Source organism: Gamsiella multidivaricata, assembly GCF_025024155.1.
Source record: "Gamsiella multidivaricata strain RSA 2152 chromosome Unknown BC939scaffold_33, whole genome shotgun sequence".
NCBI classification, from domain to species: Eukaryota; Fungi; Mortierellomycota; class Mortierellomycetes; order Mortierellales; family Mortierellaceae; genus Gamsiella; species Gamsiella multidivaricata.
In genome coordinates this window covers 46,304-71,933 of record NW_026251741.1, presented here as the reverse complement: position 1 = coordinate 71,933, position 25,630 = coordinate 46,304, and the positions used below count along the sequence as shown (strand labels likewise).

Here is a 25,630-nt window from a genome sequence, read left to right as displayed (position 1 = left end):
TTCACAAGAGACCACAATCTCGCAGGTTGGTCTGGATGATAATATCACTAACGGCCGCCATAACGAATTTGATCTGGCTGGTATCCGTGGCACACGTAAAGTGTGCGTAGATCTGCTTGGTATCGGAAAGGTTAAGGCTTACGAACCGGTTAAGGATGTACTGTGATGCCAGGTCATAGTCGACGCCGCCTTCAAAGTCCGGGAAGTAGTTGCGCATGGGTGAGATGGGCAGTTTCTCCTTGAAACGATCAATCTTGTTCAGGAACAAGATAATCGACGTTTTTACGAACCACCGCGAGTTGCAGATCGAATCAAACAGCGTCAGAGCCTCCTGCATTCGGTTCACGGTCTCGTCTTCAAAGAGCAGCTGGTCATACTCTGAGATAGCGACCAGGAACACAATCGCTGTAACGTTTTCAAAACAATGGATCCATTTCTTGCGCTCCGACCGTTGGCCACCGACATCAAACATCATATAGGTCAATTCACCGATCACGAAACGCGTCTCGGTGATACCCGTCGTCTTGACGCGAGACCGGAGTACATCCTGGTCTGTGGGAACGTAGTCCGGCTTTGCAATGCGTTCAATCGAATCAAAATAGCTGAGAGGAGACACAAAGTCGCGTGTTATACGTCATATTATGTTAGCACAACTGTAGTACTCTTCAAGTTTTTTGGCCACATTAAAAAAAAAAAAAAAAAAAAAAGCGAAAACTTACTATTTGGCAGAATCGTTCAGCTGGTACTCGCGACTGCGCTGGAAGGCCTGCTGCACGTTAGGATCGACCCACAGGTTCTCAACCGCGACCGCGACCTCGGGTGGCATGTACTCTCCCTCGATCTGAGCAGGTAGGCTCAAAATGATTATGGCATAGTTGCGGTTGGCCTCGTGGTGTAACGGAAGCTCCATCTTGTCCATAGCCTCGAGGATAACGCGCATGCTACGAACGATGTCAAAAAACGAACAGGAACAAACGCGTTAAAAAAAAAAAAAAAAAAAAACCCTCGGGCAAAATAAACTACACCACGCGAACAATGCTCTGGCTCATCTTTTCATCTTGAGTACCTCAGCACAAGAGTACAAAAGGGCCGAGAACAATTAATTATTAAAAACATCCAAGCAATTGTTGCATGGCCCAAATGCTAGCGTGTCATCTGAGTAAATTGAACACTATTTTCTGTGTGACAACACACGTCGTCGTAGGGGCCAAGCACTAACGGTGGTGTAACATTATCTCTTTGCATTCAGGAACAGAGACACTACGAAACATCTGGAATGCTCATGCGCATAGACATAGAACTCACCTCTGAACAGTGTTAGAGAAGATAATCTCCTTGTAGGCTTCACACTCCTCCTTAGAGTAGCCTCCATCATGGATCAGTTTCATCTGCTTCAAGATGGTAGACTTGCCGGATTCTCCGGCACCTGTGCGGATAGGGGGACGAAGGAACAAATTTAAACAGCTGGCCTACTCATGAACAATCTCAGCAACAAAAAGGGAGGAGAGCCACTGTTGTTAGATCTTACCAAGCAGCAGCATTTTGACCTCATTCCGCATTTGCATGCGGTCTTTCCGAAGCTGGCTCTCGATAGCCTCATTGCGGTTACGGCCCTCCTTGTCCTCTTGACTGATACAACAACCCATAGTGAGGTCTTTTGGTGGTTAAAAATACGATACGGGAGAGAGGAATGCGTCTTCACGACAGTCGATTATTGGAAGGCCAGGACAGGAGCGCACTAATGGTTCGGCTTTTAAAAATATCTGAATCGGGAAAAGCAACGGTTCCTTTGGTTAATACTTTGATATAGGCGCATCCGTTTCAGGAGAAAAGAAGTAATTATGGGTGAATGGGTGAATAAAGGCGCCGGCACATGATGATTCTCGATGGCTCTGCTTGCCTGTGTATCAGTTCCGATTTCTTTGTTGGGCGTTGTGAATTGGGATGGTTGGTTCAAACCGTGAAAATGGGGGGAGAAAAAATTCTTTTCTTTGAGGAGACGGTTACATGAACAATAGAAGGCCTTAAAGGCCCTTCAAAATGAGACCTAGTTCTTCTTTTTTCTTTTTTCTTTTTTCTTGTTGAGAAGGCAAGATATGTGGAAGTAATTATGAACGCGTAAAGTCAAGCCCCGGAGAATTAATCAAGGGCGGAGAAGGAGACCAGGAGAAGGAGAGAGCAGTTAGGGAGCCTGTCTTGGCCAGGAGCCAGGAGGCAAGCTCCGCAATGCTCCCTTCCCCTTGGAAAACATGGCCCCGGAAAAAATTATTGAAAGGCGATTCAAAGATCAAAGGGGATGCATGAGCACCTGAACAACTTCAATGGACATGGGCCGCAAGGGGGTGGGGCAGGCAACAAGCACGCATGCCGACTCCATGTAGCCTGTTCCCCATTCTATTGCCTTTGTTCTCCCTTGGAGAAGATGAAAGAGTGTGGGTAATAAAAAGAGAGCCAAGAGCTGGGGCTGCAAGGATACGGCCCGGCGCCTTGAAAGATTCGTTGGAGTGCAGCTCAATTGCTTCTTTTCTTGCGAATCTTTCTGTTGTCTGTGCGCTCATGAGAAGCCATCTTCGGCTCTCAGCGTTGGTTCTTTAGTCCGTGGGGTATGGAGAGCTGAACAAATAATAACAGATTTAATAGGGCGCAAGCGCAGTTTAATTGTTTTGTAAACGAACCTTTTTCGTAGATCAAGTCGCGAAGTGGTATCGACAGGTGGGTGCAGGGCGTAGGTGTGATGTATCTGAGTGGGCAAAGCTGCTGAGTCCAAAGAACCAGGTACCAGAAAAATGAAATAATTTACCCTGGGAAGGAGGGATTCGAATGGGGATGAGATGTGAATGGAGGTTGCCAATGGAAGAAGTGGAATGGGTCGATGGCTGCTGGGTGATGAAGAATGAGAGAGGGCGTAGAGGGTGTTGAGCAGAGAAGAACCAAGGAAGAGAGAGGCGGGTGGAGCAATGAGGTATAGATTCAGTTGTGTGAACAGACAGGAAATAAAATCGACACGCCCTGTGGAAGTAGCGGACGGTTGCCTTTTGTATTGGCAGTCTCAGGCATGGCTGCAGACAGTGCATAGGCAAATATACGACCAACTGCCCTCCTTCGACCCCCTTTTTTTGCCCCTCTTTATCCTCACCAACAGTCGATCGGGTCCGCTGTCCCTCGTCTGCTCGTGAGGAGTATTGAGCACTTTTGGCGGTGCAGGATGCCATGTCATGGCCGGCGTGCAATTTGTCCCACTATGGGGCAGACCACTATGCCAATGGTCTACCGAATGTAGCAACTGAGTTCAATACGCGTCTTCATTTGCAAGGCAAAGTCTACGACTCGGAGAAGTTTTCATCGCGAGAAGTTAAATATCGACTGCGCTAGAAACTAGAAAGAGCATAGCCAAGGCTGAATATATGACACGACCAAAAGAAGGGGCAAAAAAGGGGGATTGAGAGAGCTTGTACACGAACGTGGGGGTAGTTGAAAACAAGGAGATATTCAATTAAATTATTACAGGCACAGTTGTTTGTTTTTGCCGTAAAGGCAGAAAACCAGGGGGAGCGGAGATTCTTGTGAAAATGCGGAGAGGGGACAGCAAAAGTCTAATATAATAGATAACGGTGGAAAAAGAATAACAGGCGCGCATAATGAGAACGAGCCTAGGACGGTATCAACGTCCGGTCATGGCTAGCCATTCAAGTGGTGCTCACAACGATGATAGGAATTATGGAGAAATATAGCCAACCTATGGATAACAGTCGGAAAAAGAGGAGTATAGTCAGCAGATAAAAAAAAAACATCTAAATTCAGGTCCAGCTCGATTAGAACGATCAAGCTCCATTTTCTTACCCCTGTGCGTTGAAGTGTGAATCGAAAACTTTGGTAAACTGGAAGAGAAACTGGGATTATGAACTGACAGGAACGCGTGTGGAGTTGTGTCAATACGCAAGTGATATACGCAGCTATCTTTGGCGTGTAAATGACCAGCATGAATCATGAAGAATAGGGCGCATTCTTACGGGCGCATTCTTTCTTATTATTACTATTTAACGACACAAACGATCGCTAAGCTTTTTTCGCACTGTGAATAAGCATGGACGCCCTTCCAGAACGCGAAATTCCATAGGGAAAGCATGATACTCGTGTGAACACTAAGCCGGAATTTGAACTTTTTTGATAGCTAGGACCCACGGAGACATGTGGGCTTTATTAGCGTGGTACTATTTGAACTATCCAATAATATGGGACAGTCTGCACAGCAAAAATTTGAAAGTCATAGAGAGTTGTAAAGCGACGCGACTTTTCCATCTTTTTTTTTTATAACAATTTATCTCTCGAGTCGATTGACCCTGCGAATCTATCAGCAATTATCTACTACAGTCGTCCTTTCCACCAAAGTAGAGCCGATCCACAGTCGCCAAAAGACCGGCCACATCCTCCGATAAAAGAAAGAAAAATGCAATGAAGCAAGAAAACCAGGCTAAAACTACGCTTGTTTGAATCTAGAACGATGCGGGACATAAAAAGATATCATAACGTGCGATTTTCGGGGCCTTGCACCCTTCCGGGGGACCTGGGGCCACAAAAAAAAGACATGGGTCGGGAACTATGTATATGACAATAAATATTAATTTCCAGCCCGCAGGTTTCGAAATCGATATCAGATGATCGATTGAATGCCTCAATGGCACAGTGGTTAGCGCACTTGTCTTGTAAACAAGAGGTCCCTGGTTCAAATCCGGGTTGAGGCACATCTTTTGCTCCTGATGGACGTGGACTCATTTGTGGTCTGCGCGCCACCTTCAGTGCCAGCGCCTCCGACGAGCTTGGAAGGTTCATCTGCTTGAATAAGTGAGAGGGGACAAAGCTGCCTCGCTCACTCGCAACTCTTTACATTTATATTTTCGCTCTCAAATGTAATATTTTATCAGTTTCAGCAGTCGCCCGTAGTGACCAGAGGCGCTCGTCGGAGGCGCCGCTATTCACGTAATTGCGTGGGAGACAAGAACCTCAGTTCATGTAAAATGGCAGGCTCTTCTAGTCGGATGCTTGCAGAGTCACGCGAGAGTGCATATCGCGAATGAGCTATAATCTCGAAAGCGCCATCAACAATATAGATTCGCGCCGATAAAGACAAAAACTGGCTGGCAACGCGGAAATGCTGAAAACCATCATGGGATGGGATTCTACTTCAGTGAATTATTTTTAGATGAATCCCTGATGCTTATCAAGGAACTGAGCATATGCTCCTCGGTATGGTCCGAATGGATACAAATCAAGATGAGAATGGGGGAAAGGCGTACAAACATGTATACTAGTGTCAAATGCCGCCATCAAAGAAGTACACTAGTAATGCTGTTAACACCGTTATGGTCATCCCCTACTGGGGAAACAGCCCAACTCCTGTTTTCCCCGGTAACATAGTTGCGAGCTGTCTGTAGCGTTATGGTATAAATACCCATGGAACACCTGAGTGGGAAGGCACTTCTACTTACTCAGTCCATTGCGCATCTCCTGCCCTACCTACACTCATCATGGTGCCAAAGTCGTCGCTTTCAATCCTTGTATTGGCTCTTGCAGTTGTGCATGCTCAAGTGCCCTCAACTTATCCACCACCCAATGCTGTTCCTGATACCAAGTCGCCCCAGGTCCAGGCATGGCTCAAGGTGCGACCTAGTCTACTCTCTTATCGCTAAATGTCTCGCTTGCGTAGTCCCATCCTGGCCTAACACGCTCATTATCTTTTACAGGAAATTGACCTTACAGGTGCACCCAACATCCCTCTGCACAAAGGTAATCCGCCTTCCTGTCCAAATCCACCCATTCCCGATGAGTAAGTACCATTGTACTTTTGCGTTTCAAGTCTCAACATTTGGTGCCTGACACTCAATAAATTCATTCTTTTCATCCCTTACTTTCGGCTTCAGGTGTTACTGGACGTGTGATGGGTGCTCTGCGGACGACATCACTGCCTGCGCGGCTCCCAATACGTGGGGCCTTACCTTTGATGACGGCCCATCCGTCGCCACTCCTTCTTTACTCGACTATCTCAAGAAGGAGAAGTTGAGCGCGTCCTTTTTCGTAATCGGTTCGAATGTGATTCAGTACCCCGACTTTGTCAAACGCGAGGTCGCCGAGGGTCATCATCTCGCCTCCCACACCTGGTCACACCATGCCCTGACCACACTGACGAACGAGGAGATCGTGGCCGAGATGAGGTGGACGGAAAAGGCGGTTATGGATGCCACGGGTCTGAAGCTTAAGTACATGCGACCGCCTTACGGTGATATCAACAACCGCGTTCGCTTTGTGCTCAAGAAGCTCGGCTACATCCCTGTCGACTGGACCGGTGATGAATTCGATACCAATGACTGGAAGATGCCCGAAATAAGCCAGAGCCAAGTCATCGCCACGTTCACAAAGTCCTTGGATGCCTACGCGGCGAGCAACAGGTCCAAGGGATTCTACTGCCTGGAACACGATCTCACCGCAGACACGGTCGCTGTTGCCCAAAAACTGATTCCGTTGGGTAGAGCACGCAACATCAGCATTGCCGCTGTTCCTGTCTGTGAGAGTGACGCTCAACCGTACCAGAACGGATCCAATGTGACAACCACAACCATCTCGAGCACGCCTACAGCCACAACAACCGGTAGAGCATCTACGACCACCACGACAGCGGCTGGAACAAATACGCCCACACCAACATCAAAGAATTCGGCCTCATGCCTTGTTGGTTATAGTCTGGGGTCCATGGCTTCAGCTCTGATTCTGGGCGTACTCCTAGCTTAGTATGAACCACACGCCTAATACCGATCGATGCATTACATTTATCACAAGTGTTTTTTTATAGACTGTTGTGTATTTATCGAATAAATATATCCAGCCGTACATGCAGGGTTAGTCTAAGCTCAAAACTTGAGACGATATCCTTTGGGCCCGATTGCTGATCGCCACTCCTTCGCGTTCTCGAAACCGTTCTTGAACTGCCTAAAATCCTCAACGGTCTGTTGCACTTCTTGCATCGAGTTCAGAACAAACAACCGATCTTGCACGACGGGTTCTTTGAGCGGCTGGCCAGCCAAAACAACGAAATGCGCGTCCTCGTCCTTTGTCTGGATCTGCAATGTGTCAGACTTATCGTCCTGAGACAGAATCAGCGCGTGGTGTGGTAGTCCTTCGAAAGGTTCCGAAAAGTCCTCATTGACCTTGACGTGATCCTTGGTATCATCCACTTGTTCGCGGTTTTTGGCATGCTCAGCCCTCGTGGCCGAGAGAGTACCATCGCCAAAATATGCCTTCCCAGAGAGCATGTAAATAAAGCCGGCGTAGCCCTTCGGAACTGCAACCTCGACCGATCTGTTCTCCTTCAACTTGTAGTCGAGATACATGGTTGGAGTCCTTGTGTAAACTTTGCTCTTAACACCATGTGCCTCGCCCGCAATGACCTTGGCCTCGACTCCATTGCCAGGATTCGCTCTTGGAATATGATGATCTCGCAGGTCCTGATACTGTGGATCACACGACTTGTCTTTGTGTGAGAGATTCACCCAGAGTTGCAGCCCATGCGCTGTTGCCTTGTCCGTACCTTGCGGATTTTCAGTCTCATCCGTGTCCTTGACTGGCATTTCGCAGTGCACGATACCACGTCCAGCTGTCATCCACTGCAGATCGCCGGGTCCAATGGTTCCCTTGTGTTCTGAGAAGTCCTCGTGCTGCATTTGCCCGCTCAGCATATAGGTCACGGTCTCGAACCCTCTGTGAGGGTGGTCTGGGAAGCCGCCCTTGGAGTTCACCCAGAACTCGTCCAGCAATAGGAACGGATCGTGGTGTCGTATCTCGCGCGTGCCTAGGCTCCTGCGTACTATTGCACCCATACCCTCGGGTCGTTCCGCGGCGTAAATTGATTTGAGGATATGTCGTCCGCCTGCGGAGAAGGACGAGGACGCGGCAAACCGGGAAATCTGAGAGGCCAGCATTGCGCTAAGAAAGATATAGGTTAAGAGCGTTGCGAAAGGAATGAAGATGATATGCCCTTTCTTACGCCCCTATATATTTGTTCTTCAGAGCCCCCACAAAGCCACGGCGACCTGCTTAGCGAGCAAGCTGACTCAGCGGTCCACGACGCGACGAAGATACAACTGAAAAATCTCAGGCAATAGAAGGCCACTTGCATCTCAGTCAGGATGTTCAGCTGAGTTACCCAACGCGGTGGCGGATCCTTGCAAGAGCTTTCTGTTCGATCCTCTATCTCTCGAAGAGGACCTGTGGAGCGACTTTGGAGAGATTCTTTCGTGACTTGGTTTGCGCACACTCCATGTTGGTCGTTTTGTCCGCTCAGGGCTACCAAATCGACTCCCTTCCCCCCTCCCCCGCTTGCGGTCAAGCTACCTTTCAATATGGATTACGAGCAAGATGAGGTGCCTTTCTACGAAAAGCCCGAGTGGGCCGACGTTGTGCCCATTCCTCAGGACGATGGACCCAACCCATTGGTTCCCATTGCCTATAGAAAAGAGTGTAAACACTTGTTGTCAACGTTTTTGTCGTTTTGGGACGAAGCATGCACCGAGATGAAGGATGTCATTGACGCGTCATGCTTCGGTGTTCATTAGATTCCATTACTATGGATTACTTCAGAGCCATTTCCAAGGCACAGGAGCAGAGCGAACGCGCATTAGAACTGACAAAGATCGTGATCGAGCTGAGTCCCTCCCATTACACTGTGTGGTAAGTGCGAACATCCTTGCACATATCCACCTGCTGCTCGTGTAAAAGAGATATCAAAGCCCAGTACTGACTCTTACTCAACCCTTCCATGTAGGCACTATCGCCAAACGCTGCTTAAGGCGTTGAACAAAGACCTGAACAAAGAGCTCGAGTGGACCAGATGGATGGGTTCCGAGCATCCAAAGTCGTATCAGATCTGGCACCATCGCCAGGTGATTGTCGACCACCTCTCGGCCTCGTTCCTGTCTACGCCTTCATCAGCGCTACCAACAACGGCATCGACCTTAACCATGGCTCCAATAATACCCTATCAGGATTTGTCCGAATCTCAGCAAGCGGCAGTAAGGGATGTTGTTCAGGTCGAGCTGGACTTTATAGCGGCGTCATTGACAGAAGATTCCAAGAATTACCATGCCTGGGGTTATCGCCAATGGGTCCTGAGTCATTTTGGGAACGGTCCTTGGTGGGAACAGGAACTGTCGTATATCGATGATTTGCTGACGGTCGATATCCGAAACAACTCAGCATGGAACCAGCGATTCTTTGTGGTCGGCATGGGACCCAAGAGCTTGACATCAGATGTTACCCAGCGCGAAGTTGAGTAGGTAGACGAGCTCTTAATTGTGGGGTAAGGACCGGTGGAAGGATGCGTATGTTAACCAACGCCAATTTTATCTTCTCTGTCGCTAGATACGCCAAGGCAAAGATCGAAAGGACACCCAACAATGAAAGTCCATGGGTCTATATCGCCGGGTATGTGGAAGAGAAGGCGCATTTTTTCTTTTTTCTTCTTTTCTCGTATCACTATAAACGAAAGTAACTCTTACCACTTCTTTATCCCTCTCGACCAAATAGAATCCTGAACAAGACGAAGCGCCCATTGTCAGAGATCCAGGAGTTTTGTGAGGGATTGATTTCTCTCCCACGCGCCAACTTCTCACCTTACCTTCATTCGACCTTACTGGATATTTATGAGCAGGAAGCAAAGGAGAAAAAGACCGCCGAGAGCGTCAGCAAGGCCAAAGAAGAGGCTATTATGTTGGCTGAGAAGATTGATACCATCAGGAGCAAATACTGGAACTGGAGAATGAACCAACTCAAGAGCATTTCCGTTAATGCGTAAGGAATGAACTGATAACACCAGAAGCGTCGACAATGAGGGTGAGCAGCGCGGCAGAGCAAAGCTACGGGTGCTGCTATAGTGCTGCGTGTATACGACGACAATAAAACGTAAATCCCATCAGTTTATTAAGCCTTCACTTGTATGTGCTATTATGAAGAGGATGGAAGTGTTTATCACTCGCCAGGAGCGTAGCAGAGATTGTATGATTAAAGAATAGACGCAGTTAATGCAGTAGTGCCAATGGATGGTTTTCTTGGATGTCACCCTTGTGGATTGCTGATAGTCAGCCTCCCCTCTCATTCTGTGCAGGTGTTCGTATCGCGGCTCACAAAGCAGCTCGAATTCGCGTATGAAACAAAGTTCAGTACTCAATGGTAGTAAGGTCAACTTCAAACTCGCTGACCAGGTCACCAATAGAATCGATCTCGGGCAAGGACAAGGAGATATTTCTCAGGAAGTAGGCTGGGGGCGGTGTCTGAGGCGAGTCCATAGGAGAAAGGAACCGGGGGTTCTGATAGTATGGACTAGCGTTGCTGACCAACTGACGGCTATCGGGGCTGACCGTTAAGGAATATGTTGGCTGCTGTTGGTACGCCCTTGTGTTTGCCTGCGGGGCATCGACCTGCTTACATGGTTGCTGGTCCAGCTTCACTGACGAGACGATTTTGGGTTCCTGGAAGCGGACATGGCGTTGTGGGCGGTCGCGCCAGGCGACGTTGATGTGGTTAGTGGGATAGTCATGAGATGGGCGATATGGCCCCGAGCACGTGTCGGTTTCTAGGTGTTTGTTGCATAGGGAGGACACGACCTTGTTCGGCCCGACTTGCGTAGGGACAGAGGCAAGGGCCTTATTCTCCTCCTGTCGTTTCAGGAACCGATGCCTCTTCCAACAATATCTCTATTGAAACAACGGAAAGCAGAGTCGTTAGCAAAAATAGAACGGAGCCAAGGAGGGATGTGGTTATCCTTGTGAGGGAGAGGAGGTGCGAGCGTTGAAGGAGAAGGGGATTGGACAACTCCGCGATGCAACTCGCAATGCAGCAAAAGTCACGACTGTTAAGGCATAACTACACAGCTGCTCAGGGGTGCAGATAAAAGAACGTACCCCGAAATGAATCCCAAACATCAGAAAACCCAGTGCTGGCAGCACAACGAGCCACTCCATAAAGATCTGCATGATCAGAACCAAGATGGCCGAGCCGAGGAGAACCATTCCTACCGGCAGGAAGATCCGATGCGCCTTGGATTGGCACACGTCTTCCCAATATGTAGGATACGGACTTAATGGAGCGCACGCTGAGACATTTCTCGTCAAAGGGGCATTATGATGCACGCTCCCAGGTATTTGAAGGTCGTACAGCGTAGTCGTCTCATTAGTCTCCGGCAAGTGAACTGCTCGAGCGGTTAGAGGCGGGTTTTCAGGGCTCGTAGGATATTCAACCACGGTAGGACCGGCCTCTTGTGGGGTCAATATCTTAGCCGGTAGAGGGTGCGGCACATTTACGGTCGCTTCGCCTGGCCACCGCTTAACATCGTGACTATAAATGCCGTTGCCTCCGTGATCCGAGTGGAGATAAGGAGGTGGAGGCGAGACCAGCGGCGAGATCGGGCTGTCCATATTCGATTCATAGTATGGTGCACCCGACTTTTTATGTGGAATGATGGAGACTGTAGGGATGGTGATGAAATGTAAACTTTTGCTACTGTTCGTATGAGCATTGTACTTGTTGACATAGGAATCTATCTTTTGGAGCTGTGGTGTCATTGGGTTGCTGTTGGCTCTGCAAGCATGCTGTGTGAAGGAATGTTTGAGGTAGGATTGGTAGGGTGAATTTACTTTGATGGCTGTTGCTGGGAACTCGTAGTCGCTAACGCGCTTGTTACTGGTGACGATGCTAGGGCTCGTGTATTCGGGGATGTCTTCTACCGCCAGAGGGCTACTGGGACTCGAGACGTATGCCATTGTATGAAGAATGGATGAATAAGAGCAAAGTTATTTGGAGTCAGACAAATGGTGAAATGGCGGCAAGAGAAGCTACATAGGATAGAAAGGTGGAGCTCAGAGTTTTGGATTTTGAGGAAGACACGTTTGGGATAGGAATCAACGCGTCGAGAAGCAAATCTTCTGAGCAAAAAATAACAGCACATCGTACTCACTTTACTTTGGATGCTACTGGGAGTCCATGCCTTTTGTCACGTTTAATGGAGCTCCTTTTTTTTTTTTTTTTTTTTTTTTGCTCCCTTGACCCCGTTCACGCGTCTCCTTATGAAAAGAAAGATGTCCTCTTCGAAGGTCTTTCATGTTTATCAACTAGCTCTCCCAGCGGCCCTTCCGCCACTTTCTTGTCTAGTTGTATAAGTGTAATGGATGACCAATCTTGTGCTGGACCATATCAGTTTAAATGCAAAGAGCTGGTAATATATAACTGCCGATCATACAAACGGGAGCTGCCCTGGCCCCGTGCTCGACCCAGACGCAGCGGATCAGACGCTGCTAGACTGCCTGTAAGGGAGGAGGCGGTTGACAACCATGGAGGGATGGGGAAGATAGCCTTTTTGTAACAAGGAGTTTTCGGCTTTTTAACACACTGATGAGGTGTGGCAATTGTTGCACAGGCCCTAGGGGCAGGCCCTGGGAATGTGGCCTGTCTTTTGGCGACTGTGGATCGGCTCTACTTTGGTGGAAACTCTACATTGGCGGAAAGGACGATAGTAGTAGATCGTTGCTAGTTAGGTCTGATATATTCGCACGGTCAATCGACTCCAGAAACAAATTGTTATAAAAAAAAACTGGTAATATATGGCTATATATTTTGTTATAACGCCATGCGACGCGTTCAAGACAAACAGATGGACCAATGAACCAATGCGCCGGTAACGAGGCGATGATACACGTGCCTTCTTAAAAATGATCTTTCAACTTTCAACTCGTACAAAAGTTTCTAAGGATAGGAAGGAGGAGGAGGAGAGGGGGGACGGGGGTGGGAGCGTTCTCGTTTAGAGAGCAGTTTCTCTTCTTCATCTAGCCATCTTTGAAATGTTGTGGGCACACGCAAGGAGTTCAGGATACTTTGAGTGCAAAAATAGTGGTCAACTCCATCGCGAAACACTTCAAAGGCTCGTTTTTTTTTGTCACTGTCCTCATCACTACCTACTGCTCCATATGAACAAACAATGTTAAGCAAAAGAAAGGCATGCCATAACAGTTTCCGCTGGCAGATTTTTCGTTTTATTGCTTTCTATGTACTTAGGCAAGAGGACGAATGCTTTGCCGTTGATGAGTTGCGGTAAACCGCGGCAATTGTTGTTGATTCCTGGCTCGATTGGACCACAGCGAACCCAAATCCCTTTGGTGAGGTCTTACATTTTGAACCGCAAACCCTTCTGATACCAAGCTCGTCGCAGTCAAATTGAAGACATGGTACCTTTTTTTTTTCGTCTAACATTGCAGTTGGCATCAAAAGAAAGATAAATAAAAACAACAAAAAGAAGAGATGCTGCACTTCCATAGTATATTGGATAGCGCTGTCGACGCAAAAACACTGCGTTGTACGTAGGCTCAAACAAGCGACATGCAAGGAGAGCGAAATCCTTGACCTCAGATTTGACCTTCGACCACTGTGCTGACACTCGTCAACATGGACCTCTAGGACTTTCGGATGGCGTTGATTTGACACGATGCTCCTGGTAGAGCACTCATGCAGCCTATATAGGTCAGTTTAGATTTCTCTCCCTGCGTGAATACATCATTCGGGCAAATAAGGCACTTGCGATTTGTTTTTCAACTTTAACCTGGAGGTGCATCCGGAGTTCATTCTGGGCACATGTCGAAAGAGTAAAGTTATTCATTCTCAACATTTATTACGGTGAGGTGATTTTGCGAGGTGTATCGTTAAGAAAGTACAGGTCGAAAACAACAGAAAAAGAAGGAAAGTATGATACAGAATGTTATGAAAAGCGAGGACATTTTTTTTTTTTTTTTTTTTGCCCTGTCAGGCTCTAAGAAGTATGAGTGATCTTGAAGATGAATGTGGTTATGTTTTTGTACGCGCAAGTTTCAAAGTCCATAATTGGTTCAGCACCTTTTGATTGTCTAAGATCCAAGTCGGATCACGTTTGATTGGAGTGAGGGCACAGTACAGTGGGATGCTAAGGATAAGGATTTTTTGTCATGGGACAAAGGTTCGCCCTACATGAGCCCAGAGCTGCGAAGATTCAGCCGCTGCACGATAGCGTTGACTGCCACGACAATGACTCGCATCTGGTTGGTATCCTACAGTACCGAGGAATGCAAAGAGGAAATGTTATGCGTCAGTAACGGGACACTATGGCTATGTGCGCCGCAAGGGGACTCCCGTCATTCTGAAGAGAATAGCGGACAGGTATACAGAGTGATGGATAGTTCACGATTTAACCCACGCCATTAGCCCTTGAGCTGGTTGAAAATTAACCTTGGACTTAAAAGCCATGGCAGATCAAGCCACGTGTGATTGTCGTCTCCGCCTGGCATCTCAAAACGGATGAAGAAACGCAGAACATGGGGCAAACATAGAGCCTAACTCACCGTGGCATGAGTGAAGTGAGTGTATACCTGTTTCTGCAGATCTTTACATTGCTGCAGGAACCGGTACTGGAAAAATACTGTTGTGCTGAAGTAATCGTTTGGTCCACGGTACTCCGGGAAGTGCGTGCTGACTAAAGATCCCGCCTCAAGCTTCCGCTGGAAAATATCGATCTTGTTCAAGAACAGAATCATAGATGTCAACGCGAACAGCTTGTGGTTTGCGATCTCGTTGAAGAGGAGCATGCATTCCTGGAGCCTGTTCAAGCCGGGGTCGTCTTCGCAGGGTTGGTCGTATGCTGATAAAGCAGCCATGAAGATGATCGCATTAACATCATCGAAATAGGGCCTATACATGGGGTAGATACAAGGGATTGAAGTAGAAGAATGATTACTTAATGACACTTCTAAAAGCGATTGAGTTATAATCAGGAGGTCTCCCTTTGGACTAAATTCATTCCGGTATCATTTCACTTACGCCCAATATTTACGCAACGATTTTTGTCCGCCCACATCAAATATCCTATTCATAAAAAATTGTCAGCACAGGTTTAAATCGCAAGTCTATACAGGTTAATTTGTTGACACCAAATTACTATCGCGACCTTCGTACCTGTATGCCACGTTGTCGATATTGAAAATATGTTCCGAAACCACTAGAGTCCTGACCCTCGCCTGCAAAATGTCGTCGTCCGTAGGAACGTATTCTGGATCTGCGATCCGGTCAACTGCATCCAAAAAGCTATAGAACAGCACCAGCAGAGTTCTGTTAGATCGTTGGTGGCGGCAAAGAACAACGACTAGAAACGTATATTTACACAAGCGGGACACTCACTATTTTGCCGAGTCCTGGATATTAAGTTGTGTGCATGTGGTGAACGTAGTCTGGATACCCGCGTCCGACCACAGTGCCTTAATAGCTGGTACCATTTCCGCAAACATGTCCGTTTCTGCCTTTGCATCGGTAATCTTCCGAGGGATCGCGGGATTTGTGTAGCCAAGCTCAGAGATCGAATACCGCTTCAAGGTTGGCTCCAGTCGTGACAGGACTTCCAGATGATCCACATTCTCAGGCTTCTCCAACTCGATATTGGCGAGCTTCAGACCCACCACAATTGCCTGAATGGCTCTCATCACATTTAGATAGACCACTCGCCGATATGTCTGACGCTCAGCATCCAACCCCCTGGTACCATAAAGTAATTTGAGCTGTTTTAGAACAGTCGTCTTGCCGGTCTCCGAAGGACCTATCATGCGACAATGACAGCAAAGGAGGAGCACAGTTTCGTTAGAGCAGAATACAACGTTCACAGTTCACATTCTCTCATTCTTCTGAAGCATCAATGACGATCGAGGCTCCGACTAGGACTTTGATCACTCCTCTTGCTTCTATTCTCTTTATTCCCAAAGAATAATAGGGTCCTGCAGGCTTGAACTGCGGAGGAGAGTATAAATAGTAGTCATCACTGGGGCTCCTCTCCAACCCCTATGCACATGTTTCTCATTATTCGTGCCACGCTACCACGCTAGCCCAAGAATGTCGTAAAGGTGGCTATGACATTCGGCTAATTTTTTTCAGGTTCCGACCCCTTGATGTTATTTGGTAAAAAAAAAAAACGTGTGCAACAATGAAGCTCTTAATGACGTTGGCATAGCCAATGAAAGAGACGAAAAGAAGGTTACCATAGAACATCAGTCCTCAGGTGCCGAAGGTGAAGGTTTCTGGCAACTTACCAAGGATGAGTAATTTGATCCCTCCGTCTTTGTGCTGGCGTTCTTTTTCTGCCCTTAGGCATTTGTCGATGGCGTCGCTTACGGCCTTGGCCTTTTTTTGATCCGAACGGCCATTGGTGAACTGGTTGGTTAGGAGCGGGGCTTTGTTGACTAGGGTTGATCTGTGGGACGTTTCAGATCCATCGCAGTGTGATACTGGCGAGAGTTCCATTTCGAGAGGTAATTGAGGTATTTGAGCGACGTCCAAGTCTTTTTCGGAAGTCGTGTGTTGGTTGCCGTAGGTAGAGGGAGAAGGGGGAGGGGAGGGAGGGGGGAGGGGGGGAAACAAAAGAACTGAGAGACAAGAGGAAGAGAGAGGAGGAGAGTGCTGTTTTGTCGCGAGAAGCGACTGAGAATGAAAAAAAGGGGGGAGGCACAACGTGCGCAGGTGAGACACACAATCGTGTCAGTCTTCGAAGTACTATAGTAATGAAAAAAACATGCGAGAATATGCGCTAGAAAAGGGCGTGCAGTGGAACAAAGCACAGGGGGTGAAGCCGAATGAGAATGAGCAGATGAAATGAGCAAGTGGGCGAGAGCGGGATGCCAACTGGAGGAAAAAAGAAGACTAGGAGGAAGAAGAGTGGATGAGAAAGAAAGAGGGAGTGAGAGAGAAGGAGTGAGAGAGAAGAAGTGATAGCGAGAACAAAAAAAAAAAAAAAAAAAAGAGAGAGAAGAAAGCGTAGAAAAGAAAACAAAAACAAACAGCTGAGAACATCGAGAGCGAAAATAGAAAAACAATAATGGGAACAGCGGTTGAAGACGGTCCTCCTGCCGAGCGGAGGAACCAGCCAGTCAGCAAGAAGGAGCCTGACAGGCTACCGCCCTTTCCCTTTCACGGACGCACGCTGAAATACCTGAAATGTAACCTTGTCCTTCCGTTGCTTTGTTCTTTTGTAGCTCTTTCGTCACTATCGTGAGCAATACATAAAGCAGATACTACTATAAACACTGGCATACACAGACATACTCAGACCTGCATTTGGCTGCAGCTCGCCTGCTTGCATGCAGTGTTGTCCACAACTCGTCTCCCCTTGCGCATCCATTTGACATTTGGTTTTGCGTTTCATGTTACGGTACCTTGGTCGTCTGTGGTTTTCTGCACCGGGCACAGTGCCCATGCTCACTTCTCTTATTCCCTCTCTGGCGCGTTCTTTTGTGGTTCGCAAGTCAGCCGAACCCGATCCAAATGTTTAGATTGCAATTGCCGGTATGCCGGTATTTTTTTCATCTTTCTCGACTGAAAGGGTGCTGTGCTACACGATCGCGGGTGAGGACAAGCAAATTGACGATATTGACCGTGGTTTGTCCTACAACAGCAATTATCCAAAAGCGTCATTTTTATAGCTCATCTGTTCCTGCAGAGAGCGAGCAAAACAATAGCCCCTGGTCTCCTCTTTGGTGCAAAAACTTTAGGTAAGCGCTGGGATATTTTGGAACCGAAGTAATAGATCTTGTCACTGTAAGAGTTGCGGCGGCAGCTAGCTAAAAAAAAAAAAAATGTGAGCAGGGTTGACTGGGTGAATACTTGCTGCTCCAAGCCAAGGCACGGGGCAAAGATAGGGAGTGCGGATAAAAAAAAAAGAACGTAAGATGAAGGAGAAGGAGACTAAAAAACCAGGAATCGAGAGGCCGGGCAAGTGCCCTAGATTGGTACTACAAATAAAGCCTTTTTTAATATAGATTTGACGAGCCCTGGCGCACCCTGCGGTAAAGAAGATTAAAAAAAGTAAGTAATCATGCACCATGCTCAGGTCGATGTCAGACCCATCCCTGATCTACGGCACGGAGGCATACTCAAGTGCTCTTTCGATTGCAAAACGCGTTTGTAAAAAAAAAAAAGAAGAGCGTGATGATTGTTTGCATACACACCATTCACAGTGCGTGGACCAAGGATTGGCAAGAGTCGTTATTGTACACGTGTTAGATCTGAACACGGCTAACCAAACGTGAGAGGCATCCAAGAAAACGCGTGAGGTGTAAGCGAAGGTCATTAATTTTAGTGGCAACTCAGCCAGTCAAGCCCTCGGCTGCTTCATACATATTTTGCATAGCCACTCCAATCTCGATGTCCTATGGCCAATGCTGCTGTTTCCTCCTTCTAGAATGTAGAGAATATGGCATCAAAACATCGCTTTTGTCCTTTGTGATTTCTGATCAAGGGACGCGACATAATTGGCGAAAGTGCCCAACTGACGATCTTGTCGAACTCATTTGTTCATTGAATGAGTTGCCTATGTATCCGCGAGTGTCGACAATATCGCGACTTTGACTTGGTTCCCAGCCGCTGGGTTTGTTTGACCAGGCCAGGCTAGGGTAGGTTCGCCCAATCAGGGTTCAGCCCCCCTTAAGGATGCATTGTGAAAGAAGTTACAAGGTGTGCACCTGGATGTTCCCCACTTTCTCTTTCTTCTTCCTTTCTTTGTTCTCACCTTCTTTCCTTTTTACACTCACAGCCGTCGCATTCTCATACCAGAGATAATTCACCAGCAAAGAGACAGCAGCTTCTACTTTCAAGTTTCTCTCAGCCGTAACCAGCAACAATATCCCCTCGGTCTTTTTGAAGCAAACACCCTGTGCCAACTGTATATCATACCATGAGCTCCCCCTTGAACCCAGCAGCCGGTAACAACACAGCTGCCGCCTCTCAGGATAATGCTCAGGTAAACAAACCAACAACGCAACTCGAGCGACCGAGCTCGACACTTCACATTCGCATCCGAGTCGCAGCTACATCGATGTTCCTTTTTATTTTTTATTTTTTTTTGTGAGCGGAGAGAGATGCATGACTTCATACTGACACCTTCCCCCACGCGCCGTCTACTTTTTCTTTGAATCATGACATCCTTTGTAGACCATGAGCGAGCAGGAGAAGAAGCTGCAACGCATGTACGGTAAACTTCCAACAGGAAAGGATCTTTTGGGACACAAGCTGAAGGTAAACACAAGCCTGCACCGATGGATGAACGAGGGCACATGAACGAGGCACACGAACGAAAACCTTTGTTCGTCCTATTGTTCACGGGTTCTATGCCCTTTGCGCCTCTTTTTTTTTTTTTTTTTTTTTTTTTTTTTACCAGGGATCTGAGGCTAATGGTTGCTATCTCTATCCCTTTACCTACTGATCCATTTAGGAGCGCAAGTACTTTGACTCTGGAGACTACGCCCTTCAAAAGGCAGGAAAGACAACAGCGCCTGTTGGATCACAACACCCGCAGCCGGAGAACATCCCACACTCGAACCCTGCAACGCCCAATGCTGTTCACGGATCGCCTCCAGTCAAGGAAAGCTCCTTGGTACACGAGTCCGAAATCCCAGAAGGTGCAACTCCCACGGTGACGCAGCACCAGACCGAATGAACGGACTAAAAACCATTTGGGGCGGGAAAGGCACTCAGGTTGCAGGAAATGCTGAGACCATAACGATATAACGACACATACACAAAATGCGGGTTGATGTTGCCGAGCATCATCAACAGCAAAAAGCGAGCGGGGGGACCTAGAGAGGGAACAACAGTCGCCGTACGCGAAAAACAACATTTTGCAAGCGCAAGCAATTAGGACATGTTACAGAAAGAATACCGGATTTTGATAATAAACAGCAACGTTCATGGCATGCTTGGTCCCTTATCCATCTGGAGCGTCTATGGGAAACTTGGAGATACATATACATTAGCTTTGTTCCGCGAGCTTGGCCAACAGGGGAGATGGATAGATCATAACCACATTTTTCGCGTACCCTCCTACCCATATGCTCTCACTCTGTTAAAAATATCTGCTCGTTTGAATCTTATCCTTCTTTTCCCAAAAAGCTCTCCTCTCTCTGGAGACCACCATGGTCCTTAAGCAGCCAAAACTTGCTGACACGGCGTCAACACGTACCCATCGCACATCGCAAAAACAAAGCCTGGTCTACTGTCTTGCTTGCAAACACACTGGCTAGCTTAGAGCATCCTGATTATGCACCGATCTTCAAGAAGTGGCGCCAATATTCTATGTATCTCAGCTGCGGAAAACTCTTCTATTCCTGGGACTCTGTGGGGTGCACTCGTCCCAAAGTACGCTCATTCCTTTACCGGCGAAAAATATCCTTTTAAAAAAGCGGATTTGTCAACTGTCTCCACTGTTTTTTTTCTCAGGTATACGCGCATGCCGTGCATACGACCTGCAAGTCATGCGCACCTTAACCATCACCACTGGCTTTCACAAAAAAAAAAAAAGAAAAAAACAATTTACCCGCAACGAGCGAAAGACGTGTAATTTGCTCCCCGACACTCCATCGCACACGCTCCACCCCGTTTCTCTATTCTTCAATCAAAAGTTTCGTCTGAGATCAACTTCCTCCCCTAAAATCGCACTCTCGCGAAAAAAAGAAAAAAAACCTCCGTGGACGGATCACAAAACGGGATCCATGGGTCCCAGGTCAAAGCGCACAGTACGGCTATTCCTTGCATGCCTGCGAGAGAGATGTGTGTTACACCATCGTTATTGTAGGAGCAACTTACTCGGATAGATACACGAACACGGCACATGTAAGACTACCTGCAAACACACAGTCGTTCGAGCTTCCTTACTAACAGTACCTTTTCGGACCAAGGGGTCCAGCACTGCCGTCCTGCCATCCTGCCATCCTGCTGTAAGGTCGTTGAACATGCACATTCACCCACAGCCTCTTGCATCGGAAATGCGCGTTAATTAGCTCAACTTTGCTCCAGAGACAATGACCAAGAGTGAGTGCTTTCCTCGTCCTATTTCTACATGATGTGCTTGCCATCTACTCCCCCTCCAGCGCATGAGAGCATCCAAATGGCCCAAGTGTGCTATCATCGTCGTAATCAAGACATCTTTATCTATGTACCGAATTGCTGGGTCAGGGTCTATATTTTAAGTTCATTATACATGTTTTGTTTGTCTAGGCAAGACAGCATGCCCAGCAATGTCTAGCGCTCCTCCTTGTTCTTGTTCTCGTTCTCGTCCCCACTTTTGGGTTTCTCTGCATCCTCTGCATCTTCCACACCCATTCGATAGCTCCGCTGATCCGGATCGTCCGACAGATACGACGAAAGCAGTGATGATGATTTCGTCGAGGACGTCGTATTCGTCTCTGCACTCAAAGACGACGGCGACGATGGCGACGGTGATGGTGGTGGAAATGAGTTGGACATCGCGGCGGCGTCAAAGATATTGTATCCATAGATCTTTTTGCTCCATTCAACGCCCATCCGCTGGTGCTCATTCCATAATCGCCTCAGCAACCTCTCAGCCTTCTGATCATGGGTCTCTCTTGGCGAAGACATGCGCAAGCCTCCACCGCCAACAATATCCGCAGTCGAAGGTTCACGATCTGCTGCCAAGTGATATGCTTGGGCAGCCCAACCCAGGAACTCGCGCGGCATCTCAAACGGATACAGTTTCTCCGCACCAATGGATTCAAGGTCCTCCCAAAGTCGACGTACGATGCTCCAATTGTTGCGCTTGGAGAAGGACTGGAATAAAATGTTGATGGTGATCAAGTCCAAAGGCGGGAGATTCTGTGTTGAGAAACGGGTCGCACTCGGTTCTTGCGACAGAGACCTGGACGGCTTAATGAAGCCCTTGGATGTCCAGGTAATGCCTTGAGGCTGCTCTTTGTGTTCAGCAGGAGAGGGCTCGACCTCGGCGCCATCGTTTGTAGGTCGCTTCCGAGTTTCCTCCGACCGAATCATCTCCTTAGTCTCGCCAAGCATACGCAGATACAGGTTCAACACAACGCCATCATATCGTCTCTTGTACTCGGGGGCCAAAAGTCCGACGAACAGCGCTCCACAGTTCGTTGTGCTCAAATTTGGGTTGCCTTTCCAGAAGCTCGTCTTGAAAAACTCGATCGCTGCGATTGGTCTTCCCAGTCGGCAATAGGCCGAGATGACCGTCGTGATCTCGGAGTGGTGCAGCGGATACTGGTCCTGTCGAACAACCTCCAAAAGAGACTCGATGGCTTCCGCTGCAGACTCCGCCTGCGGATTGTTGGCCATTGTGTGGGTAGTACTGCAGTCTGACCCCACTGCAGCCCCTGCTCCTGATTTGCGATTACGGCCTCGAGACTCCGACTTTGACTTGGAAGATGGTGACCAAATCTGTGCAAATCCTCGGCTCAGAGAGTTGATAAGGATGGTGAAAGTGACCTTGTCAGGCTCGATTCCACGGCCGCGCATCATCTCAAAAAAGTCGAGTGCCATCCCTGGTTGATGAGACTTTTGCGCGAGTTGCATCAACGTGTGAAGACAGTATTGATCCATTATAATTTTGGAACTCTGTTGCTGCAACGAGTTGGCGAAATCCTGCGCAAGCGTCATTTGCTTTGTGTTGGCGTATCCCTTGATCAGAGTCGTGAACGTCACCACATCAGGCTCCACCCCGTACTTCGGCATCCTCCGGAACAGCTCTAGGGCCTTGTCCATCTGCTCGATCAGCGTAAAGCCGTTCATGAGTGTGTTGAAGACGTATCCATTGGGTGAGATTCCGGACTTGAGCATTTCGTGGAACAACATCTCGGCCTGCTCAATGTCTTGCAGAGCAACGTACTGGCGGATCAAGTTGCTATACGTAACGATGTCAGGCTTGATCCCTGCGATCTTCATATCCTGCAGCAGCGCCTCGATCTGTGGTAAATATTTCTTGATCTGTTGGTCAATCATCACAGTCGAGTCTCTCCTGCGCTTGTTATTGTCTTGCGAAAACGTGAGCTTCCCGACAAGAATATCCAGCAGAGAGTTGAATGTCCACACATCTGGCTTCACACCATCGGCCACCATCCTCTCGTACATTTTCATCGCCCCGCTTAGATTCCCCGAGCCCTTTGTCGAATTGATCATGATGTTGAAGGTTGCCCTGGTTGGATGAATTCCGTATCGTTTCATGAGCTGTATCATCTCTTCGACCTTGTCAAAGTCACTCCTTGCCAGATATGCTCGGATTAATGGATTGATGCTCCCATCGACTAGCGGCAGTTTCTCAGAAATAATCCTGTCCAAGATCCTGCGAGCCTTCTCAACCTGACCTTCACGCGCATACTGGTTCACGAACACGTTGTAGATTGGAGTTGTCACAGGCATCTTGACTGATTCGGTTATCTCCCGTAACACCTTGAGCGCATCTGGCATTCTGCCATGGCTAGCCAATGCTTGGACTAGAATGTGATATTCCTCAGGTCCGGGCTGCAACTCTATCCTAGAGCTCTCTTTCATCCTGCTGAACAGGTCTATGGTCCGATCAACATGGCCCTGCCGAAGATGTGCTTTCATCAAAATGCGATAGGTTTTTGCGTTGGGTACCAGTCCATATTCGCCTAGACCTTTGTAGAATCCATTGACGACCTCAATCTCTCCCATGTTCAGATAGCCGGACATAAGAGTGTTGAACGTGTAAATATCAGGTCGAATATCCGTGAGTAGCAACATCTCCAGTACGCGCTGTGCAGCCTGAGCGTCCTTGTTGCTGAGATGCCCTCGAAGCAAGATGTTGAATGTCGTCAATTGCGGTGAAAGCCCCAGTTCTTGCATCTCTTGAAAGATTCGCATAGCCGCCGTGGTGTCCTTGTGCTTCATGTATACCTCCAATAGCATGTCGTAGGCTTCCGTTGTGGGTTGCAATTGATCTAAATGGCCCGCCTTGAGGTCCTCAAGACAGCTAAGTAGAGCCTCGGCCTGGTCCGTGTTCGCCAGTACTCGCATCAAATCATGGTACTGTTCCTGAAAACTTTGTGGAGCCAATGACAGATCAGTTGAGCTTAGTGTCTGCGGAAGCATCGCCTTGGATTTGATCCGCTGGATCCAGCCCGGAATCAGATCGTCCAACTTCCAGAAATGAAGAGTATCCAAAAACGCACTGTAAACCTTCACGTTCGATTTCGGAGTCATAATCACCATATGAAAGTCCTCAAAGATCCGCTCCAGTTTTGTCAGTTGGTCCGATACGCGAGATGAAGGGGACGAGACCTTGAGTGCACCGATGAATCTTGTAAAATCCGTTCGAGTCAAGACAGTGTCGTGCACTGCCGATAAAAGGGGTCTAGGTCTGTAGCGCCATTGACTGGCGACTTTTTCGTACAGGGGCCACCAAGTGCTGATCGGATCTCGCTGGTAAACTGATCTCCTGAGAGATTCCTCAAGTTCCGATCCTTTCCTCATAGAGCTGTTCCTGTAAGGCATGTCCGGTCTGGCGACTGCGGGCGAATTCTGAGAGGAGACATCTGCAAACGACGCAGGAATCTCTGGAAATAAAGACTGAAAATCGGACTTGGCGGATGACTCCTTGATGGCGCTTGCAATGTCCAGAATTGTTGATGGTTGTACTGTTGACGGTAATTTGGTTGCTGAAGATGTTGATGATGATACTGAGTCCGCTGGCGCGAGTGAGGATGATGATAGATCAGTTTCCAGATCAGATGCAATTGAGGGCGAAGTTAACGTCGAGAGGAAACGCGGACCCTTGGGTGATAGCCTTGGCCTGACAAATATCTTAAGCTCCATCATTGAAGAGCTTAAGAGTTCCACATCGTACAAGGACAGGGTACTCCTTGACCGCGTAGGTGTTGCGCCTGTGGTATATGTACATGAAGCTGATCTATACGGCCGAAGTACGCGAGGTTGCGGAAGCGGCTGCTGGTGCGTGTTGATTCTAAAGATCCGGAGACATGATGCCAGCCTTCGTTGCTGATCTAGATGACGCTGCTGTTGTATCCGTGTTGCTGTGATAACATGGCTCGCGGTGGCGCTTTTGCTCCTCGTATGCTGAGTCCTGGCCCCATTGATCCTTGCTGGATATGTTCTGTTGGTGTTAATCTGCAAAAATGAAAGCCGAAAGTCGCAAAAGAGACACCACGAAGGAGTGGCCGAAGTGGTCCAGATCTGCCGAGTTGTCTTGTGCATCCTCAGCAGACGTCTTCAAAGCTGGGTTCCAACATAAAGAACAGTTCAGTTCAAGTGGTTGTTAATGATCTTGTGATCAACTCATAGGCACGTCCAGTGGCGCGTTGAGAAAAAGTCAGATCGGCTTCTTACAGATTTGGTGACCAGACTGAATTCGAGAGATCAGAATCGACGGCGGAGTAGGAAGGAATAGAAAGAGAGTGAACGGGTAAAGGAGGGAAAGTAAAAAGTCTTCACGGAGAGGAGGTCGACAGTGAAGTGAAGAGAAAAAAGTAGCAAAAGGTGATGAGGGGAGAGCAAGGACGAGTGCCTGGATTAAGGTCCCCGCGCTCCGCGTTCGGCATCTTGGAAGTGTATTTTGTTTAGGTGGGAATTCCTGCCATGGTGGCTGACGACTGTGGTTCTCAAACACCTGTGCGACAATAACGACCCAAGTATGGATTTCCGGCTCAGAAACCAAATAAACACGCGATAAAAACAGAACAAGGGCCGTTTACAGACCCACAATGGCCACGAAGACGACGAGAGAGTCTTGATTACTCTATTCACC

At 48.0% G+C, this 25,630-nt stretch overlaps 9 protein-coding genes and 1 non-coding gene across 10 annotated transcripts; 4 read left to right on the top strand and 6 right to left on the bottom strand.

Moving 5' to 3' along the window:
- Window position 1: 1 nt before the first annotated feature.
- Window positions 2-1,765, bottom strand: BC939DRAFT_528981 (guanine nucleotide binding protein, alpha subunit; the record flags this gene model as incomplete). Its single annotated transcript, XM_051561482.1, has 4 exons — window positions 1,529-1,765; window positions 1,306-1,426; window positions 720-941; window positions 2-602 (listed from the first exon to the last, which is right to left on the bottom strand). The coding sequence occupies exons 1-4, from the start codon at window positions 1,644-1,646 to the stop codon at window positions 2-4; spliced, it is 1,062 nt and encodes a 353-aa protein (XP_051412090.1). The 5' UTR covers window positions 1,647-1,765.
- Window positions 1,766-4,669: 2,904 nt separating this feature from the next.
- BC939DRAFT_t106 lies at window positions 4,670-4,742 on the top strand. The gene has a single exon. It is a non-coding gene; the product is annotated as a tRNA-Thr (tRNA).
- A 783-nt stretch (window positions 4,743-5,525) lies between these two features.
- BC939DRAFT_503231 (uncharacterized protein) lies at window positions 5,526-6,783 on the top strand (the record flags this gene model as incomplete). The annotated part of the gene is made up of 3 exons (XM_051560378.1): window positions 5,526-5,657; window positions 5,742-5,824; window positions 5,919-6,783. The coding sequence occupies 3 exons, from the start codon at window positions 5,526-5,528 to the stop codon at window positions 6,781-6,783; spliced, it is 1,080 nt and encodes a 359-aa protein (XP_051412089.1).
- A 119-nt stretch (window positions 6,784-6,902) lies between these two features.
- BC939DRAFT_397198 (RmlC-like cupin domain-containing protein) lies at window positions 6,903-7,970 on the bottom strand (the record flags this gene model as incomplete). Its single annotated transcript, XM_051552341.1, has 2 exons — window positions 6,903-7,168; window positions 7,274-7,970. The coding sequence occupies 2 exons, from the start codon at window positions 7,968-7,970 to the stop codon at window positions 6,903-6,905; spliced, it is 963 nt and encodes a 320-aa protein (XP_051412088.1).
- Window positions 7,971-8,003: 33 nt separating this feature from the next.
- On the top strand, window positions 8,004-9,972 carry BC939DRAFT_411086 (uncharacterized protein). The gene is made up of 5 exons (XM_051552934.1): window positions 8,004-8,508; window positions 8,604-8,718; window positions 8,813-9,319; window positions 9,409-9,471; window positions 9,574-9,972. The coding sequence occupies exons 1-5, from the start codon at window positions 8,391-8,393 to the stop codon at window positions 9,839-9,841; spliced, it is 1,071 nt and encodes a 356-aa protein (XP_051412087.1). The 5' UTR covers window positions 8,004-8,390; the 3' UTR covers window positions 9,842-9,972.
- On the bottom strand, window positions 9,973-11,920 carry BC939DRAFT_451632 (uncharacterized protein). The gene is made up of 2 exons (XM_051555703.1): window positions 10,947-11,920; window positions 9,973-10,739 (listed from the first exon to the last, which is right to left on the bottom strand). The coding sequence occupies exons 1-2, from the start codon at window positions 11,802-11,804 to the stop codon at window positions 10,203-10,205; spliced, it is 1,395 nt and encodes a 464-aa protein (XP_051412086.1). The 5' UTR covers window positions 11,805-11,920; the 3' UTR covers window positions 9,973-10,202.
- A 1,158-nt stretch (window positions 11,921-13,078) lies between these two features.
- Window positions 13,079-13,658, bottom strand: BC939DRAFT_451631 (uncharacterized protein; the record flags this gene model as incomplete). The annotated part of the gene is made up of 1 exon (XM_051555702.1): window positions 13,079-13,658. The coding sequence occupies exon 1, from the start codon at window positions 13,348-13,350 to the stop codon at window positions 13,081-13,083; it is 270 nt and encodes an 89-aa protein (XP_051412085.1). The 5' UTR covers window positions 13,351-13,658.
- Window positions 13,659-13,807: 149 nt separating this feature from the next.
- BC939DRAFT_451625 (guanine nucleotide-binding protein alpha-1 subunit) lies at window positions 13,808-16,831 on the bottom strand. Its single transcript, XM_051555701.1, has 6 exons — window positions 16,137-16,831; window positions 15,238-15,649; window positions 15,016-15,144; window positions 14,881-14,925; window positions 14,406-14,751; window positions 13,808-14,114 (listed from the first exon to the last, which is right to left on the bottom strand). The coding sequence occupies exons 1-6, from the start codon at window positions 16,345-16,347 to the stop codon at window positions 14,031-14,033; spliced, it is 1,227 nt and encodes a 408-aa protein (XP_051412084.1). The 5' UTR covers window positions 16,348-16,831; the 3' UTR covers window positions 13,808-14,030.
- Window positions 16,832-19,032: 2,201 nt separating this feature from the next.
- BC939DRAFT_397233 (camp-regulated phosphoprotein/endosulfine conserved region-domain-containing protein) lies at window positions 19,033-19,534 on the top strand (the record flags this gene model as incomplete). Its single annotated transcript, XM_051552344.1, has 2 exons — window positions 19,033-19,113; window positions 19,310-19,534. 2 exons carry the CDS (start codon window positions 19,033-19,035, stop codon window positions 19,532-19,534), a joined length of 306 nt encoding a protein of 101 aa, XP_051412083.1.
- Window positions 19,535-20,837: 1,303 nt separating this feature from the next.
- BC939DRAFT_451621 (uncharacterized protein) lies at window positions 20,838-25,436 on the bottom strand. Its single transcript, XM_051555700.1, has one exon. The coding sequence runs from the start codon at window positions 25,078-25,080 to the stop codon at window positions 21,115-21,117; it is 3,966 nt and encodes a 1,321-aa protein (XP_051412082.1). The 5' UTR covers window positions 25,081-25,436; the 3' UTR covers window positions 20,838-21,114.
- Window positions 25,437-25,630: the final 194 nt, after the last annotated feature.

Excerpts from the sequence above, each read along its gene's own strand:
- BC939DRAFT_451621 (XM_051555700.1), bottom strand. The coding sequence starts at position 25,080 with ATGCACAAGACAACTCGGCAGATCTGGACCACTTCGGCCACTCCTTCG.
- BC939DRAFT_411086 (XM_051552934.1), top strand. The coding sequence starts at position 8,391 with ATGGATTACGAGCAAGATGAGGTGCCTTTCTACGAAAAGCCCGAGTGG. Across the intron at positions 8,719-8,812 it reads CCCTCCCATTACACTGTGTG|GCACTATCGCCAAACGCTGC; the intron begins GTAAGTGCGAAC and ends CCTTCCATGTAG. Across the intron at positions 9,472-9,573 it reads CCATGGGTCTATATCGCCGG|AATCCTGAACAAGACGAAGC; the intron begins GTATGTGGAAGA and ends TCGACCAAATAG.
- BC939DRAFT_451632 (XM_051555703.1), bottom strand. The coding sequence starts at position 11,804 with ATGGCATACGTCTCGAGTCCCAGTAGCCCTCTGGCGGTAGAAGACATC. Across the intron at positions 10,740-10,946 it reads TGTTTGGGATTCATTTCGGG|AGATATTGTTGGAAGAGGCA; the intron begins GTACGTTCTTTT and ends TTGTTTCAATAG.
- BC939DRAFT_451625 (XM_051555701.1), bottom strand. The coding sequence starts at position 16,347 with ATGGAACTCTCGCCAGTATCACACTGCGATGGATCTGAAACGTCCCAC. Across the intron at positions 14,926-15,015 it reads ATCGACAACGTGGCATACAG|GATATTTGATGTGGGCGGAC; the intron begins GTACGAAGGTCG and ends TTTTATGAATAG. Across the intron at positions 14,752-14,880 it reads TCGTTGCGTAAATATTGGGC|GCCCTATTTCGATGATGTTA; the intron begins GTAAGTGAAATG and ends CCCCATGTATAG.